This window comes from Anabrus simplex, chromosome 3, assembly GCF_040414725.1.
Source record: "Anabrus simplex isolate iqAnaSimp1 chromosome 3, ASM4041472v1, whole genome shotgun sequence".
NCBI lineage: Eukaryota > Metazoa > Arthropoda > Insecta > Orthoptera > Tettigoniidae > Anabrus > Anabrus simplex.
In genome coordinates, this window is record NC_090267.1 from 138,063,060 (window position 1) to 138,084,270 (window position 21,211).

A 21,211-nucleotide genomic window follows, 5' to 3' on the forward strand; every position below is an offset into this window, starting at 1 on the left:
ACAAATTGGTTACTGTGTATAAGTTAGGGTTATTGAACGTGAACTTGGCGTATTTGTCTTTCTTTTTTGTTTTGGGTTTTAGGTTAGTTTGTAATTTCTGTTTGAATTTACCGATTATTTTGTTTATTATTTTTGGTTCAGAACTGTTGTATTGGGCTTGTTTGCGAATAAAGAGTAGTTCTTTTTCTCTTTCTGTGTGTGTAAGGGGTATATTAAACGCTCTATATATGTAACTGTAATAAGCTGACCTTTTTTGCGATTCTGGGTGCAATGAGTAGTTCTTTATTGTAATGGGAGTAAAGTTTACATTAGAGAAAGAAAAAGAAAGCTCCATTAACTTTTTAGACATAAATGTAACACGGAAAAAGGAAGAGTTTGTCTTCAAGATACAAAGAAAACCCACTTTTCATAGTCCAGTTTGGAGCTCAACCATGCGTTTCGCATCATAGTTAGCAATGGATGCGAGCGTTGAGACTGAGACTGAAAATGTCACAGTAAGCTATCTGTATCAGTATACAGTAAGCAGGCATTCTCGCCAAATACGTGCAAAATGTGAAATATGAAAGAATAAATTTCTAATTTTGCAAATTCTCAGATCGCAAAGCCCAATTGAATAGGTTTGTTTAAATGGATCTCTGTTCTCGAACTCACAAAAGTAGTAGTCATCAATCAATTTTGTGGAACTTGCCTGTACCACCAGTAGATCCAGCTTCCCGTTTCACCCGTTGTGCAGACGGTTCCTCAGCACTGCCTTCGTCGATGAACCGTTTCCGAGCCAAAGTCCCACCCGATTTCAACATGGTGAGGTCCTGAGGATATAAATGACCCAATCAGCAAATTGGTTCGGTGTGATTTGTTTCACGCACGAAAAAGGCACATGTGAGTTGTATTTCACCATGCGGTTAGCCAAGGCTTGCTCGTCACGTTTACTTAAGTACGCGTTACCCAGAAATTCAGAATTACCCGATATTAACACAGGTGTGTGAAGCAAATCCTGTTTTGTTGTGTACTTTTTGGAAATCTGAATAGGAGCGCCAGCAAGAACAGATTTCATATCCTCGCAAGTCGACTCCACCAAAAATGGTTCTTCGATTACAATGAGAGATTTATTAAGAAAATTTTCAAATGCAAACTCTGACAGTGAACCTACACTAGAGGCATACCCAGTCACGAAGTGTGCGGCAATGCTCTGCACTACAAAACTCTTTCCTGTGTTACTTGGTCCATAGAGAAAGAGTGAGTTAATGTTGGGTTGTTCCTCATTAAGAATTTTCTTAAGGTTGCAGACAAAATCAATAGGAACAATATTATTTCTATAAAACAATTCAGATATTGTATCTCTGCTAAAGCTGGTGCCATCAGCCGCACACTTCAACAGGTGTTGAAATCTATTTTTCCTTTCAGAACAAAGTTTTTCTTTGATATAACAGGAAATTTTATTTTGAATTTCCCTAGCTAACACCTAAAGGGGGGTAGCAGCCTTTCGGTAGTTGCAAGGGCGGCAGTCTAGATGAGTGACTGATACGGCCTTGTAATAATACTCAACATGGCTTAGCTGTGTTGATACTGCTACATCCCGAGGACATGCAGCTCTCTCTGTATGAATGATGTACTGATGATGGCTTCCTCCCGGGTAAAATATTCTGGAGCTAAACTAGTCCCCCATTCGGATCTCCGGGTGGGGACTACACGAGAGGGGGCGATCATCAGGAAGATGGATACTGACATTCTGCGAGTCGGAGCGTGGAATGTTAGAAGTTTGAATCGTTGTGGTAGGTTAGAGAATCTGAAAAGGGAGATGGATAGGCTAAAGTTAGATGTAGTTGGTATAAGTGAAGTACGTTGGCAGGAAGAACAAGATTTTTGGTCAGGCGACTACCGAATTATCAACACAAAATCAAACAGGGGAAATGCAGGAGTTGGTTTAATAATGAATAAGAAAATAGGGCAGCGGGTAAGGTACTACGACCAGCAAGAATTATTGTCGTCAAGATAGACACCAAACCAATGCCCACCACAATAATGCAGGTCTATGTGCCTACTAGTTTAGCGGATGATGAAGAAATCGAAAGAATATATGAGGAGATAGAAGATTTAATACAATATGTAAAAGGTGACGAGAATCTAATTGTGATGGGAGACTGGAATGCAGTGGTAGGCCAAGGAAGAGAAGGTAGTACAGTAGGAGAATTTGGATTGGGACAAAGGAACGAAAGAGGAAGTCGGCTGGTTGAATTCTGCACTGATCATAATTTAGTGCTTGCCAATACTTGGTTCAAACACCACAAACGACGGCTGTATACGTGGACGAGACCTGGAGACACTGGAAGGTATCAAATAGACTTCATTATGATTAGGCAAAGATTCAGAAACCAGGTGTTGGATTGCAAAACTTTCCCGGGAGCAGATGTGGACTCTGACCACAACTTGTTGGTCATGAAATGCCATCTGAAGTTGAAGAAATTGAAGAAAGGAAAGAATGCAAAAAGATGGGATCTAGACAAGTTGAAAGAGAAGAGTGTGAGGGATTGCTTCCAGAAATATGTTGCACAAGGACTAAATGAAAAGGCTGAAGGAAACACTATAGAGGAAGAGTGGAGAGTCATGAAAAATGAAGTCAGTAGGGCTGCTGAAGAAATGTTAGGAAGGAAGAAAAGATCAACTAAGAATCAGTGGATAACTCAGGAGATACTAGACCTGATTGATGAACGACGAAAATACAAGAATGCTAGAAATGAAGAGGGGAGAAAAGAATACAGGCGATTAAAGAATCAAGTGGATAGAAAGTGCAAGGTAGCTAAGGAAGAATGGCTGAAGGAGAAGTGCAAGGATGTTGAAGGCTGTATGGTCCTGGGAAATGTAGATGCTGCATACAGGAAAATCAAGGAAACCTTTGGAGAAAGGAAATCTAGGTGTATGAATATTAAGAGCTCAGATGGAAAGCCACTTCTAGGGAAAGAAGACAAGGCAGAAAGATGGCAGGAGCATATCCAACAGTTGTATCAAGGTAAAGATGTAGATAATTTGGTTCTGGAACATGAAGAGGCTATTAATGCTGATGAAATGGGAGACCCAATTTTGAGGTCAGAGTTTGACAGAGCTGTGAGTGACCTCAATAGGAACAAGGCACCTGGAATTGATGATATTCCCTCTGAATTACTGACTGCCTTAGGAGAAACTGGCATGGCAAGGTTATTTCATTTAGTGTGTAAGATGTATGTGACAGGAGAAGTCCCATCCGATTTTCGGAAGAATGTTGTTATACCTATTCCTAAGAAAGCCGGTGCTGACAGGTGTGAAAACTACCGCACCATTAGTTTACTATCTCATGCCTGCAAAATTTTAACACGTATTATTTACAGAAGAATGGAAAAACCTGTTGAAGCTGAGTTGGGAGAAGATCAATTTGGCTTCAGAAGAAATGTAGGAACATGTGAAGCAATCCTGACTTTACGTCTGATCTTAGAGGATCGAATCAAGAAGGACAAGCCCACGTACATGGCATTCGTAGATCTAGAAAAGGCATTCGATAATGTTGATTGGACCAAGCTATTTATGATTCTGAAGACGGTAGGGATCAGATACCGAGAACGAAGAATTATCTACAATCTGTATAAAAATCAGTCTGCAGTGATAAGAATTGAGGGCTTTGAAAAAGAAGCAGCAATCCAGAAAGGAGTGAGGCAAGGCTGCTGTTTGTCCCCTCTCCTTTTCAATGTTTACATAGAACAGGCAGTAAAAGAAATCAAAGAGAAATTTGGAAAGGGAATCACAGTCCAAGGAGAGGAAATCAAAACCTTGAGATTTGCCGATGATATTGTTATTTTATCTGAGACTGCAGAAGATCTCGAGAAGTTGCTGAATGGTATGGATGAAGTCTTGGGTAAGGAGTACAAGATGAAAATAAATAAGTCCAAAACGAAAGTAATGGAGTGCAGTCGAACAAAGGCAGGTGATGCAGGAAATATTAGATTAGGAAATGAAGTCTTAAAGGAAGTAGATGAATATTGTTACTTAGGTAGTAAAATAACTAACGATGGCAGAAGTAAGGAGGACATAAAATGTAGACTAGTACAAGGAAGGAAGAGCTTTCTTAAGAAAAGAAATTTGCTCACTTCAAACATTGATATCGGAATTAGAAGGATGTTTTTGAAGACTTTTGTGTGGAGCGTGGCATTGTATGGAAGTGAAACATGGACGATAACTAGCTCAGAAAGAAAGAGAATAGAAGCTTTTGAAATGTGGTGTTACAGAAGAATGCTGAAGGTGAGATGGATAGATCGAATCATGAATGAAGAGATACTGAATCGAATTGGTGAGAGGAGATCGATTTGGCTAAATTTGATGAGAAGAAGAGATAGAATGATAGGACACATCTTAAGACACCCAGGACTTGTTCAGTTGGTTTTTGAAGGAAGTGTAGGTGGTAAGAACGGTAGGGGTAGACCAAGGTATGAATATGACAAGCAGATTAGAGCAGATGTAGGATGCAATAGTTACGTAGAAATGAAAAGGTTAGCACAGGATAGGGTGGCATGGAGAGCTGCATCAAACCAGTCTATGGACTGATGACTCAAACAACAACAACAACACCTGGGAATAATGTCCAGTAAGCGGTGTCCATTCGTCCGGTGTACATAAATCGTATAATAAACTGCGAGGTACCCTTGTACTTCCTAATTAATGCTACAAGAATATTGTTTGAACCTTTTTGATGGCGATGTACTCCCAGCTCGCTGTGATGGTCCAGGGTGATGGTTGTCCAGGGGTGGTTCAGGCGATGTGGTAATCCTCCTCTTCTTGGTCAGCTCCAGGAACCGCCGAGTCTCCTCCTTTTGCAGATAGATGGATTGCGGCACCACTCTGACGAACTCAGCCCATTCCCCAAATTTATGATAGATAGACTCACACTTTGTAGAGTACGGCAGGTGCAGAAGTATGGTATTGTCGCCCTGCAGCTCGAACTTACAATTCGGTTGGTGAAAAATACCTCGCAGAAGAATTGAGAGGTCGTCAAGCGACAGCTCCCTTAGGTCGGCACTTTGAACGAACCAGCTCGAAGGTGTCGTTAATGCAGACATAATGAAGCTGAGGAGTCTGATATCCTTATATACCTATGCAGGGTATTTATACTCCTTAAATTATGCAAGAAAGCTTTCTAGAAGCGACCTTGTAACTCCGCCGATTTTCCCCTACCTTATAGTACAACTGAAATCCGTCTGCAAACAAGGCTAACGTTAGCGCAGCCCGTCGCCAGGAATACAACCTTTCCATTCATCCATTCATCAGCGGTCAGCCACTGTATTTAAAACATATTTGTGTTAGTTTAACTGAGGTGAAATATTTTGTTTTGTTTAATATCATTGGTTGCATGTCGTGTTTTATATTAATGCTATTGAACTCGTAATTATTTGAAGTGAAGAAAATACATGAATTTTGTTGTGTTTTACTGCATTTTGATGCGTATTTTGACGTACGGGGATTTTACTGATAGGTCATTTGGAAAATTTTCAGGTGTGATATAGGAAAAGACACCCAGTTTGATGACTCTGAAAAATTAACCATATGGTTCAAAAGTTGTTTTGCAACTCATGCCACCGCTTCTAAACAAAGGGTGTCGCGTAACAATGGATAACTGGTTCTCATGCCCAGATTTGTACAACAAGCTGTGTGATAAGGAGACAGATGCTATGGGTAAGTTGCATCAAAATCGACAGAGTGTTCAATTGGAAATAAAAAACAGCACACCCAGGAAGGGAGAAAAAGTGGCAGTTTATAATGGGAAACTCGTGATAATGAAGTGGAAGGATAAAAAGGATGTGTGCCTCATAAGCACTACGCATGACGATACCATGGTCTCGTGTAGGGAGAGAGGGAAAGAAACCACAAAACCAAAATTAGATATTGACTACAACTATCAGATGGGCGGAGTTGACCTGAGGGATGCGTATCTCATGAGCTATTGAAGTACTCGTAAAAAACTGAAGAAGTACTACCAGAAGCACTTTTGCCATAAATGCTGGACATATGCTTCCTAAATGCCTACTTGTACAAGAAATCAGGAGGTGAGGATATCAGATTAGAATTCCAAATGAGACTTATTGAGAACATCACAATGAAGTACAATAAACATGAAAGACCACAGTCAGGCAGACCTTCGAAGACTCCTCCCCCAACAAGAATCATGCCCCTCACCATCCCTCATACATTGTTGCAACATCATGCAATGAAACCTTTATTCAGTGGTGTGTTGTGTGTTACCAAATGGGACAGAGATGAGAACCTAGGTATGAGTGTGAAGATTGCAAAGTATCCCTGTGCACCGTACCTTGCTTCCAGTACTACCACACAGTTGTGGACTTCTGAGGACTACTTTTACGGAAGTGGAGGCAATGCTTCAAGATTGATTAATACGAATAAAGTATTGTAAATAGAGAATAAGTGTTGTGATCATAATACCTAAGACAATTTCTTTATCCTGTAAGAAAATATCTTATTTGAAGAGAAGTTAGTAATGCCCTGACTGAACTTTACTATGAAGGCTTCCTTGAACTGATATTTTTGGTAAGTTGATAATGAGTGTGTGTGTTAAATCTGATAAAATACTTCCCTACACAAGAGTATGTTATTGTAGGTTTCCCATTGCTTTCCTCACTTATTTTCCTTTTCACCACCTGAGTGGAATTGTCAAAGAATGTCTACAGCATGACTATAATTCTCTTGTTCCTCCAAACTCGGCATGAGATATCATCCTTTCTTACTGCATTCTACGTCATGTTGCTTAATTTTCTTGGTTCCTCCTTTCTTCATCTGGGGAGGTAGCCTTTCCTGTTGACCAATACAGTGCCTGTAATGTGGACTTTCAGTTTCAGCAGTTCAGCCCACTAACTCATAACTAGTATAAAACCTGTCTGAAGATGTAGCAAAATTTTTGTCACCAAATGGATGACAATCCTAGCAGTAAAAAGTAAATCAGGCCTAAAAAGTGCTTGTGTTGTCACTGCACCATAGTAAGGTTCCATTGCACAGACATACCTGGTAACAGAGTCAGATAGTACATAAAGTTCCCTGAATTTTGTATCCAAGTAAGACAGTATGTTATGTTTTCCACTTTAGAGCCCCTTGATTGTGGTCCTACCTGATCCATTGAGCATATGAGATGGAGATACCAAAATATTTGTAAAAAATTTATACCTAGAAAACACATCTTTGTAAAACAGCTGCTTATCTAACCAGTCCTCACTGAAAGAAGTTCTGTATTTCACCTTTCTGTTCCCATATTCATCACCACCGATATAAACCTTCAGTTCTTCAACTGTGACTTCTTTCCATGAACACCATATAGACCGCTTCTTAAGTGGAGTGTTTCGCTGAACTTTTAACTTCGCTAATTCATTAGTCTCATTCTTAATGGAGGTTAGTAGCTGGCCTGTAAAAAATTAATTGCTAGTACTGTAGTTCTGTAACTGGTCTATTATAATGGCTTACAAATCCACTTACTGACCTAAAAGGGAATTAGGCAAGTCTACAGCACCTGTTGTCCATGATCTCCAAGAAGTATTGGAATTTTCTACATGCCAGTATGGTCTGGGTTGTGGCAACACATTACCACCTCCCCCATCATCACATGTATTGCTGTCATTATTATTGCCACTCAGATTACTTTCTGAAACACACTTTTAAAACTTGCCTTGAAAAGTTCATCATTTTCTTGGCCACTGCCCATGAATTCACTTGAAATTTACGCCAATATTTCATCTTCCATCAGGTCACCTACTGCCATTTTCCTGTGATCGCTTTCCATTGAGCGTATGCGTCACCAAGGAAACAGAATAATATTGTCATCGCATTCAGAAGGAAATTGTTTGAACTTGCGCCCAGAATATAGCAGCAATCATTTATTGATAAATTAGTCATCATATAGTCTACAGAGTACTTATGCCACGCAAAACCATGTGTCGACCTGAGCTCCACACATGAGTGTTAGCACTGAATGGTGGCTATCGACCTGGTGTCGACATGTAATCGGAAAGAGTTAATGGCTACAAAAGTTTTAGATGTTATAGATTTTTCTGTACTTCATAATAGATTTTTAAATGGAGCTGCTATAATCTGACTATAACTTATCGATCCTGTCTTGTTACATTATTCAGTGTACTGAATATTGTTGTTACTATGCTAATGAGATGCAAAAATTAATATTAGAATATATCTTTGAATGGGAGAGATGTTTCTAAGTGACCAATTCTTCCTTCATATTATTTCTTATTCATTTTAAAAATTTCTTTGCAGTTGATAATTCCTTACCGAGGCGACCATTATGATGTCCTACGTCTGAAGCTTGTTGGCGATTTGGGACAAGTATTATTCCAACCTTATGACTTAAGAGATATGGAATCTATAAGGAAAGCTGTCAAGTACTCCAATGTCGTTATAAATCTTGTGGGGCGTGACTGGGAAACCAAGAACTTCAAATTTGATGATGTCCATGTCAAAGGAGCAAGGGCCATTGCTCAAGCTGCTCAGGAAGCTTGTGTAGAGAAGTTCATTCATGTATCTGCATTAAGTGCAAAAGAGAAGCCTCTGGTAATTATTACAAGCTCAGTAATTCTTAATATTTAGCTGTAAAAACTAAGAAGTTCAAAATGGAATGCAATAGGTTCAGAAGATACTACCTAATTATTTGCATGCCTTAATTATGGGTATATGAACACAACTTTACTAGATTGTAATTCAACCCAATCTACACAGCTCTTAACAACCTTTACTGCTTGTAACCTGACTGTGCTCCCTCTCTCTCCTACCCATCATATAGCCACTTACATACACTGCTAGATCTCATTTTCGTCAACAACCCTGGACTCGTCATGGAGAGACTTTCATCCCAGGTATTTATGCCTTCACTTAAGTGCCCCAAGTTCAATCCTAGGTCAGTTACACACCGTACCAAGACTTAAGACTTATTGACAGAGACAAACTACTTGAAGACACTGCAAAACTAACATGGCATGGTGTATTCAGACACTGGGATATAAACGACAAAGTTACACATTTCAATCAGCAGGTGATCGAGCTTATCGACAAACATGCTTCTGAATGTATGGCTCGCATGACGAAGGTGTTGGCACCATGGGTCAGTGATGAAATACATAACCTTATGAAGGAATAAGACTTGACACGTAGACTGTTTAAGAAACATCCTTCCTCGGTCAGTCTGACTACCACTACACAGCAGATCATAAACACTAAAACATGTTGTGTTTATGGTTTAACCAAGAAAAATCTATCGACAGCGACAATGTGAAGTCTATGAAACTTTTCAATAAAACTTTTTAAAACTTTTTAATAAAATCTTCTCTCTCCTGATGTAATCATCCCTCCTGACAAACTTGAGGACCACTTTACAACACTCCATTCACCACCAATTAAGGCACTTAAAGAACAGGAGGTGAATAAATGCCCGCAACGTATTCTAAGTTGGAAACACAACGAGACATAAAATCCAAGCTGAAGGACCTGGTAATATAGGAATTGACATGATAAACTTGGTGCCACACTTCCTGTAATAACTCACATCTTCAGCTCATCTAATCTCCATTTTTTGAAATTTTTCTAATTCTGTATTTCCTCCTGTTCAGTAAAATATTCTCGACAAGATATTTCCTACTGTCTAGAAACAAGCAAAAGTTGTGGCCTTTAGAGAAAAACATGGTTCAGACTATTGACCTATAAGTATTCTATCTGCTTTATCTAAAGAACTTGAATACTGTACATTATTAATGTATATCTGTTAGGTTCTTCAGTGTGTCAAAACTAATTTTTAATATAATTTATAAACTACCTGAAAAATTAGTATAGTATATATATATAGTATCAGAATTCTACCTGATAAAGAAACAACTTAATTAAAATCTAGAAGGAAATGTTTTCAATCAATACTGATCTGCATTTAGGGCAGTCGCCCAGGTGGCAGATTCCCTATCTGTTTCTTTCCTAGCCTTTTCCGAAATGATTTCAAAGAAATTGGAAATTTATTGAACATCTCCCTTGGTAAGTTATTCCAATCCCTAACTCCCCTTCCTATAAATGAATATTTGCCCCAGTTTGTCCTCTTGAATTCCAACTTTATCTTCATATCGTGATCTTTCCTACTTTTATAAACGCCATTCAAACCTATTCGTCTACTAATGTCATTCCACGCCATCTCTCCGCTGACAGCTCAGAACATACCACTTAGTCTAGCAGCTCTTCTTCTTTCTCTCAATTCTTCCCAACCCAAACATTGCAACATTTTTGTAACGCTACTCTTTTGTCGGAAATCACCCAGAACAAATCGAGCTGCTTTTCTTTGGATTTTTTCCAGTTCTTGAATCAGGTAATTCTGGTGAGGGTCCCATACACTGGAACCATACTCTAGTTGGGGTCTTACCAGAGACTTATATGCACTCTCCTTTACATCCTTACTACAACCCCTAAACACCCTCATAACCATGTGTAGAGATCGGTACCCTTTATTTACAATCCCATTTATGTGATTACCCCAGTGAAGATCTTTCCTTATATTAACACCTAGATACTTACAATGATCCCCAAAAGGAACTTTCACCCCATCAATGCAGTAATTAAAACTGAGAGGACTTTTCCTATTTGTGAAACTCACAACCTGACTTTTAGCCCCGTTTATCAACATACCATTGCCTGCTGTCCATCTCACAACATTTTCGAGGTCACGTTGCAGTTGCTCACAATCTTGTAACTTATTTATCACTCTATAGAGAATAACATCATCCGCAAAAAGCCTTACCTCCGATTCCACTCCTTTACTCATATCATTTATATATATAAGAAAACATAAAGGTCCGATAACACTGCCCTGAGGAACTCCCCTCTCAACTATTACAGGGTCAGACAAAGCTTCACCTACTCTAACTCTCTGAGACCTATTTTCTAGAAATATAGCAACCCATTCAGTCACTCTTTTGTCTAGTCCAATTGCACTCATTTTTGCCAGTAGTCTCCCATGATCCACCCTATCAAATGCTTTAGACATGTCAATCGTGATACAGTCCATTTGACCTCCAGAATCCAAGATATCTGCTATATCTTGCTGGAATCCTACAAGTTGAGCTTCAGTGGAATAACCTTTCCTAAAACCGAATTGCCTTCTATCGAACCAGTTATTAATTTCACAAACATGTCTAATATAATCAGAAAGAATGCCTTCCCAAAGCTTACATACAATGCATGTCAAACTTACTGGCCTGTAATTTTCAGCTTTATGTCTATCACCCTTTCCTTTATACACAGGGGCTACTATAGCAACTCTCCATTCATCTGGTATAGCTCCTTCGACCAAACAATAATCAAATAAGTACTTCAGATATGGTACTACATTCCAACCCATTGTCTTTAGTATATCCCCAGAAATCTGATCAATTCCAGCCGCTTTTCTAGTTTTCAACTTTTGTATCTTATTGTAAATGTCATTGTTATCATATGTAAATTTTATTACTTCTTTGGCCTTAGTCTCTTCCTCTATCTCGACATTATCCTTGTAACCAACAATCTTTACATACTGCTGACTGAATACTTCTGCCTTTTGAAGATCCTCACATACACACTCCCCTTGTTCATTAATTATTCCTGGAATGTCCTTCTTGGAACCTGTTTCTGCCTTAAAATACCTGTACATACCCTTCCATTTTTCACTAAAATTTGTATGACTGCCAATTATGCTTGCCATCATGTTATCCTTAGCTGCCTTCTTTGCTAGATTCAATTTTCTAGTAAGTTCCTTCAATTTCTCCTTACTTCCACAGCCATTTCTAACTCTATTTCTTTCCAGTCTGCACCTCCTTCTTAGTCTCTTTATTTCTCTATTATAATAAGGTGGGTCTTTACCATTCCTTACCACCCTTAAAGGTACAAACCTGTTTTCGCATTCCTCAACAATTTCTTTAAACCCATCCCAGAGTCTGTTTACATTTTTATTTACCGTTTTCCACCGATCATAGTTACTTTTTAGAAACTGCCTCATACCTGCTTTATCAGCCATATGGTACTGCCTAACAGTCCTACTTTTAAGACCTTCCTTTCTATCGCATTTATTTTTAACTACCACAAAAACAGCTTCATGATCACTAATACCATCTATTACTTCAGTTTCCCTATAGAGCTCATCTGGTTTTATCAGCACCACATCCAGGATATTTTTCCGTCTGGTTGGTTCCATCACTTTCTGAATCAGCTGTCCTTCCCATATTAACTTATTTGCCATTTGTTGGTCATGCTTCCTGTCGTTCGCATTTCCTTCCCAATTTACATCTGGCAAATTCAGATCTCCCGCTACAATCACATTTCTTTCCATGTCGTTTCCCACATAGCTGACTATCCTATCAAATAATTCTGAATCCGCATCAGTGCTACCCTTTCCCGATCTGTACACTCCAAATATATCAAGTTGCCTATTATCTTTAGAAATGAGCCTTACACCTAGAATTTCATGTGTCTCATCTTTAACTTTTTCGTAGCTTACAAATTCTTCTTTCACCAGAATGAAAACTCCCCCTCCCACCTTTCCTATCCTATCTCTACGATACACACTCAAGTGATGTAGATGTTGATTCCCATAGGGAACCTAAAATATTTGTCCCGAATGAGTAAATTTATAATACCAATATAAATGGTCCGTTATTGGACATTATAAATTTTCCAGCTAACTCATTCTTGGTTGCCTGCGTTTCGCCCTCGTGTGCTAAGTTAGGCTTGTCAGTTGGGACTTAGCACACCACCCAAGACGCAAGGCTAGTGCATACCGGGGAGGCCACTGCATAGGCTACTTGAAGCCACCAGCAGTGCCAATGCACTATGAGAGCTATGTCTCATTTTCAAAAATTGATGCCTGCCTGGCCATGAATTGATGTAGATGTTGATTACCATAGGGAACCTAAAATATTTGTCCCGAATGAGTAAATTTATAATACCAATATAAATGGTCCGTTATTGGACATTATAAATTTTCCAGCTAACTCATTCTTGGTTGCCTGCGTTTCGCCCTCGTTCCCTATGGGAATCAACATCTACATCAATTCATAGCCAGGCAGGCATCAATTTTTGAAAATGAGACATAGCTCTCATAGTGTATTGGCACTGCTGGTGACTTCAAGTAGCCTATGCAGTGGCCTCCCCGGTATGCACTAGCCTTACGTCTTGGGTGGTGTGCTAAGTCCCAACTGACGAGCCTAACTTAGCACACGAGGGCGAAACGCAGGCAACCAAGAATGAGTTAGCTGGAAAATTTATAATATCCAATAACGGACCATTTATATTGGTATTATAAATTTACTCATTCGGGACAAATATTTTAGGTTCCCTATGGGAATCAACATCTACATCAATTCATGGCCAGGCAGGCATCAATTTTTGAAAATGAGACATAGCTCTCATAGTGCATTGGCACTGCTGGTGGCTTCAAGTAGCCTATGCAGTGGCCTCCCCGGTATGCACTAGCCTTGCGTCTTGGGTGGTGTGCTAAGTCCCAACTGACGAGCCTAACTTAGCACACGAGGGCGAAACGCAGGCAACCAAGAATGAGTTAGCTGGAAAATTTATAATGTCCAATAACGGACCATTTATATTGGTATTACACACTCAAGTGCCGTGAGAAAATTTCTGCATCCATTATATCATTTCTCAGCCATGATTCAACTCCTATTACAATATCTGGTAAATATATATCTATTAAATTAATTCTATTCCTTTCCTTACAATACTTCTACAGTTCAGCACTAACAATTTTATGTCATCCCTACTTGATTTCCAGTTCCCTGTTCCCTTATCACTGCTCCCTAGGCCATCCCGTTTCCCTGAATGTACCTCCCTATTACCCTTCCAAACAAATTTCCTAACTTATACGTACCACTGCGGTTTAAATGAAGGCCATCCGAGCGCAGATCCTTATCTCCTACCCACCCATTAGGATCTAGAAATTTCACTCCCAGTTTCCCACATACCCACTCCATAGTCTCATTTAAATCCCCAATCACCCTCCAGTCAGTATCCCTCCTACACAGTATTCCACTAATAACAATCTCCGCTTTCTTAAACTTCACCCGTGCTGCATTTACCAGATCCCACACATCTCCTTACGTTCTTGGTACCAACGTGAAACACTACCACCTTCTCCTTCCCCTCCTCCCTCTCTTCTACTTTCCTCAACATCTGCCTCAACCTAATTCCTGGATAACATTCTACCCTGGTTCCCTTTCCTCCACACACTTTCCCCACGTGTCTAACGATGGAATCCCCCATGACCAGAGCCTCAACCCTACCCACCTCATTTGATCCCCTCCCCTCCTGGTCAGCCCTATCTTTCCTGATAGCTGCAGAAGCTACTTCCTCCTCCCTTTTCTCCTTCCCATGACCCTGTTCCACCTGCCTTTTCCTATCCTCTACTCTACATTTCGCTTTCCTACCTTTTCCCTTCCTCCTACTTCCATGCATCTCAGCAACAGTTCCCTGTCCCTCATCTTCCCTCTGTTGTTCTACCCGGAGTGACTCGTACCAATTTCGCACAGACACCTGTCCTGAATTCTGATCCTGAATAGAGCCCTTGGCCTGCAATCTCCTTCCCCTTAGAACATTAGACCACCTGTCTTCTACAACTCCTCCCTTTCCTTCCCCTCCCTCTTGTACACCTACTGTAACCTGTACATTGTTTGAGGGAGTCCTATCTTCCTTCCTGTCTTCTGTGAGAATCCTAATTATCTCCCTCAAACTTTTATTCTTGAAAGAACATCATCAGATTCTACAGTATAAACAGTTTCACTGAACAGCATGCCAGTTTACGGGGAGGATTCCAGAACAGCTGTGACTGTCAGACGAGATAGTCAAATGTGTTGGCAATTTTCTACAGCAGTCCTAAAAATCTGTGTGGTGGTGGAGAACTTATTCATAACAGTGGAATACAAAAAAATTAACATTTTGCACATTATACAAACAAATGTACATGCTGTGGTTTGGTTGAGAGGGCTTTCTTCTGCTGACTTACAAATATCATTTTTATTTTGTACAAGTTTACAGTAAATGTAAAGTGTGTGTGCCACCTTTATCTGCCATCCTATCTGAATTAAGATGTTGAGTTGAAGCAAAGCAGTTATTGAATACAAACATCACACTAGAGCAGTGTGCAATTTGTAAGGAGGGTGGGTAAGGAAGGGATTTCCCACACATTGCCTTGGACCGTCCCCATCCTCTGAATATGAATCCCAGCCACTGGATATTTTAAATTCACAAGAATTAATATTTTATGGTTGTTCTTTTATGATAGATAAGAATCATAGTTTTACTAACACACACTAAAACATGAATTTTTTGAGGATAACAGTTTGTCATTTCACTACTCGTACATTTAGATTTATTTGATGCTTGACAACTTAGGCCTGGAACTTCTTATCCACAGGGCATGATGCCATTCTTCCCCATCTAGCTTGTTGAATCAGTCCACAGGTTTCCCTTGTCATGATTAATGGTGTTTCTTCCCACATATCGTCCGCTATTTGTCAGTCCACTCTTTGACTTTATGTAACAATGATGACCCCCTGTGTTCATTTTATATTGTTTTTACCTTTATTTTTGTTGCTGTGTTTGTTATTTAGTTTCGTTGTTAGTTCACTGAGCTTGGCGATAGTTGAGAGTCCAGCTTGGTGGAGGAGGAAGAAATAGAAGTAGTGAAATTATCTGCAGATTAACACATAAGTGCCTCCAAGGTTCAGGCTTAAGTTGTCACTCTGTACTTCAGTTCACTGCTCAGTTTTAAAATAGATTTCATACTGTGGACAGGCTATTCGAAACTGTGATGATAAATGTATGCATGTAAATTTTCCTGTAGGCTTACCTGCTGTAATTCAGTTTTCAGGAGAGGTGTGGTATAGATATTTAAAATTGTAATTCTGATAATGAACTCGTTGGGCACCCGAACCTCTGGTAAAATCACAAATCACACATTGGAGCAGTGCGTAGACAAAGCTCTGCTTCAATTAGAGAATTTATTCTTTCATCACGTTTCGATTATTACTGTATATACTGACTAGAGTGTGGGAAAAAGCTCAGCTTTCGGTTGGATGTTGCATGTTGTGTAGAGAAACTCTTCATTATTGTATACCACAAGTAAGAAAAATGGTACATTGTAAATTCCCACATTATTTTTCATCTTGTGTTAATTGAGAATTAGATAAAAGTAAATTGTAAATTTTCATATGCAAAAATGGGATAAAGAATTGCCCTTTGCAGAAATTTGTAGCCTTATAGGATTGAGAGAGCAATTTTTAAATTTGTTTTTTAATCATCTTCCTTTTCATAAAGAAACAATGGCAGAAATTACCATTGGAAAACATGCTCAGCCATCGACAAAGTCAGTTATTTTATTGTAATATTCAGGTCATGATATTGCTGTGTTCAGGCCAATTTCCCTCTCTTGCAGCTTTGGTTCTGCTGTGATGTCATCTGAGTTGTAAGAGCAAGAAACGCAAATTTTCTATTAATTAAATATTGAGGTCATCCATTTCCCATGACAAGGGCTGCCGTAATATTGTTACTGACAGTAGCTGTAAAGTAGATATGAGAGTGACAACCTCGACAGTAAAAGAAGCCTAATACTGAAGTTAGTATGGATGAAGGCAAAGGCGAAGCGACACATAGTGTTGAGCAAGTGGTGAACAATGTAAAAGAATGAGGAAACTCTGAAACTAATATTAGTTAACAACTTGTAGGAGTATAATAAGGATGCGGTGAAAACATTTACTTATGTTTGAACATACTACAGAGAACATTGAGACGTAGAGAATGTGTGGATAATTCAGACATTGTACAACAACAGTAATGGAGAAGCTACAGGACAGAAGAGAGATAGATCAGCATACTCCTTGAACAATACTGGACCAAGAGGAAACCAAGGAAGAGATGGATGTGAAGTAGAACAACCAGTGGAGAAAAGAGGTATAGATTGTGACCCTATGTGTTCATGGAGGAATAGTGGAAGTAGCTGATACATCACTCTGTCTGACAGGGAATTGGATGATGGGTACAATTGTTAGAGAAAAATGGAAATATAAATAATTTGCAGATGATCCATGCTCTGTACAACAGTAAGTATTAGAGAAGCAACTGGACAAAGTAGAGCCCATGAATGTAGTCACCTTTTCCACCATGACTCATTCTGACTTGCCTGATGTGAAAATGTGAAACACAGAAAAACTATTCCCATGGCTGCTCTTGGTAGGGTTCGAACGTGCCATATCTGAGTTCAGGGTTAAAACCTGTACCACATACCCAACTCACTCGGTACCAGTGCAGTTTTCATAGTGTCTGGAACACCAGTGTTCCCGAAATATATTTTCAAAATAAATTACAATAAGGAGTAATCTGTAAATCCCTATTGATAAAACAGAACATCATGGCAGAAAAGGTTTTTAAATATATCCAGTCAAAACTGATTATAACGACTCCGAAGAGACCGCTAATTAACGTTCTGTATAGGCAATAGTCGCACAAAGCGGTATGTTTTTTGTTTTTATTGCTAAAAAATGCCATAGAGCCAATGACCAGGCTGTTAGGCCCGTTTAAACAGCAAAAAGAAAGTCATATCTGTAAGTTTATGGTTGCACACTGACATAGTTAATTAACAAAAAACCGGGCGAGTTGGCCGTGCGGTTAGGAGCGCGCAGCTGTGAGCTCGCATCCCTGAGATAGTGGATTCGAACCCCACTGTTGGCAGCCCTGAAGATGGTTTTCCGTGGTTTTCCATTGTCACACAAGGCAAATGCTGGGGCTGTACCTTAATTAAGGCCACGGTCTTTTCCTTCCCATTCCTAGGCCTTTCCTGTCCCATCGTCGCCATAAGACCTATCTGTGCCAGTGCAACATAAAACAAATAGCAAAAAAATTAACAGAAAAAAGTTAAAACTTCAAAAAACATAAGTGAAACAAGTACTGTATTTGCAATGCAGTATTTGTGGAGTGGGACTGAGGAATTTTTCGTCTGATGTTTACTCAGTACATACAGCAATAATATGTCGGCAACATATTAAAATAATAAGTGAGGAAAGAAGTAGCAACAGTGTAAATTGATCGTTCATGTCAAACACGGTCTTGGCTAATAAATGAGATGTTCTCTCTCTCCTTCCAAATTGTAGAAATCATTGAATGTGATACACCCAATTCCTTCGCGATGCTGATGTTTGTTTCCCTATTTTGTGATTGCCAAATGTATGATTTTTCTTCAATATTAAACACTTTCCCTTTCTTTTGCTGATTTGCATTCTGCAGAAATGAATGTTGAAAAATTTCTGAAATTTCAAATCCATACTCTCCATAATATGGCTACAACAGGCAGCTCATTAGGAAATTAAAGAAGCAGGACAAAGTAAAACTAAATCTTTTAGTGTATATGAACTGTTGTTATGCTCTTAAAACTTGACTGACTTGTAGCTGAGATATATCTATTCTTTTTCAATTTAAAGACAGAGATAGAAATGAAATTTTTTTATCAAATGTGATATTTTGTAAAACATTTATAGTGTATAATTTTATTTAATCTGCATGACCTGCTATGTGCTTTTGCAGCTTAGGTGATGTTACTGTGCAGTAGCTGATGTAAACAATCCCACAAATGTACTAAACTTTTCACCACGATAGCCTAGGTACTGATTTGAGTCCTTACTTAAGAATGTTATTTTGTTTGTCATCTTTGACTCGCATACAATTGATACAAATGTATTTTCTTCTTCATTTATCTTTTGCGTGTAGCCTTTAGTTCTTCCGAAAGGTTCTCAGTTTTTCGCAAGCAAGTGGCGTGGAGAACAAGCTGTGAGAGAAGAATTCCCTGATGCTATTATATTCCGCCCTGGGACTATGTATGGACAAGAAGATCGTTTCCTGAGGTATTAGCATTATATTATTTAATTAACTCACTTTTTTGATGAAATTTTAACCCTTAACAGCTGATGTTTACATTAACTACTCATATTTATTTTTCTGGAAAGATGTGGGGTATTGTTGTTTCCTTCTTCATTATTTTCCGTTTGCAGTCTTTTAGGTCGGCTTGTGAATCAAGAACCTCCACAGTTCTCTCTCTCTCTCCATCACTCCCTCCCTTCCCCCAATATTTCTACTTTTACTCCTCTCTTCTCTATACTCTCCTTCACCTTATCCATCCACCTCTTCTTCGGCCTTCCCTGTTGTCTTCCTTCTATAATTTTCTCCGTAAATACTCACTTTGGAACTTTATCCTCTTCCATTCTCATCATGTGTCCATACCATTTCAACTTACTGGTCTCTATCTTGTCTTGCAGTTTTGGGAATCCAATTCTCTCTCTGATTTCTATGTTTCTGATTTTATCCCTTTGTGTCTTCTCAATTACTTCTCTGAGGAATTTCATCTTGGCTTCTTGGATTCTGCCTTCATCATGTTTTGTTGTTGTTAACGTGCGTACCGCGTATGTCAAAATTGGTGTGCAATACATTGAATACAGCCGGTATCTAGTATTCGGGAGATAGCGAGTTCAAACTCTACCATCGGCAGCCCTGAAGATGATTTTCTGTGGTTTCCCATTTTCACACCTGGCTGTACCTGAAGGCCACAGCCGCTTCCTTCCCATTTCCTTCCCCTTTCCTATCCCATAATCGCCATAAGACCTATCTATGTCGGTGCGACGTAAAGCAACTTGTAAACCATTGAGTACAGAATTTTCTTGTATTTCTCTGGAACGTCCCGGTTCCACACTGTACCTCCCACACATTGATGAAACCCATTGGCTTGTTGGATTCTCTTTCGAATTTATTTGTTTATTTTCCGACCTTCTTCAACTATACTCCCCAAATATTTGAAACTTTTCACAACTTCTAATAGTCTTTTATATACCCATTTCAATATTCCCTCTTCCTTCTCTATTACCCCTTGTCACCGGGTCTACTCTTCTCCACACTTGTTTTCATTCCATATTCCTCAGTCTTCCGATTCCATACAGTAACTTGTTCTTGTACTTCCATTTCATTTTCTCCCCATTGTCAGACATTTCCTCCAGTCTTCTGGTATTTCTTCCATATCACTCATAATCTATATATCGAATGTAACCATACTGGTCCTGCTGCCTTTATCATCTCTGTAGTCACTTCATCCACACCTGATGCTTTGCCACTTTTCATCTTCTTTGTAGCTTCTTCTATTTCTAACATTGTTATATCTTCATTTGGTTTTCTTCCACCATTTCTTATTCATGTTTCTCCTCTTCCTCCAGTTCTTTGAATTTGATATTAAGTAATTTAGCAAAATACTCCTCCCATTACTGTAAAATATCCCCTTTTTGTTTCAAAATGTGTCCTGTATCTGTCCATACAAATTTTGTATCTTCTCTCCTGTTTACTTTTAACCAATCCATACAACACTTTCTTACTTCCTTTAACATCCTCTTGCAATATTTCTGTGAAGGTTTCCCAGCACTTCTGTTTCTCTTTCTGTACAATATTTTGACATGCTTTCTTTGCTTCATGATACTTTTGCCTACTCTCCATATTTCTGCCTCCAGTCTTGCTCCTCCATGCCTTTTGTAATCTGACATGCTATTTCCATATATAACGAGAATTAATTGAGGGATGTAAGTGAAAACCAGTTTCGATTCCCTTGGAATCATCACCACTTCACGGTGAATAACAAACAAACAAACAAACAAACAAACAAACAAACAAACAAACAAACAAACAAACAAACAAACAAACAAAAGATCTTAACAATCAACATGAAATCTGCCTTTAAATACATTTAAAATGGTTGACATGGGTTATGACATAAAACACATTAACCCTTACCCCTCGAATTAAAGTTCTCTTTGTTGTCTCTACTACTCGTATTTTAAATGTGAATTTTTATCTTATATGACCTGTATTTATATTTCACGATTTTGGAGGTAGCGTTTGCTTTTAAATGATGTATTTAGGCTATACACATTTTAAGCAAGCTATACTGGAGCAAATAAAAGCAATATATGCAATTTAAGACGAATTATTTTGCATTATTATTATTATTATTATTATTATTACTACTACTATTGTTATCGCATATTGATTGGTTTCGTTAATAATTTCACTGAACAAATGATCAGTAAAAAGCAATTGAAAAACTGTATTCAGTCTCTGGTTTCATACCTCACAGTAGTTT

At 38.8% G+C, this 21,211-nt stretch overlaps 1 protein-coding gene across 1 annotated transcript in view; it reads left to right on the plus strand.

The window, feature by feature from the left end:
- Nucleotides 1–21,211, plus strand: part of ND-39 (NADH:ubiquinone oxidoreductase subunit 39) — an 83,996-nt gene that overhangs the window by 14,680 nt on the left and 48,105 nt on the right. Inside the window, exons 3-4 of the mRNA XM_067144217.2 lie at nt 8,293–8,586; nt 18,805–18,938. Of these exons, the coding sequence (XP_067000318.2) occupies nt 8,293–8,586; nt 18,805–18,938 (428 nt within the window). The remainder of the gene's footprint in view (nt 1–8,292; nt 8,587–18,804; nt 18,939–21,211) is intronic.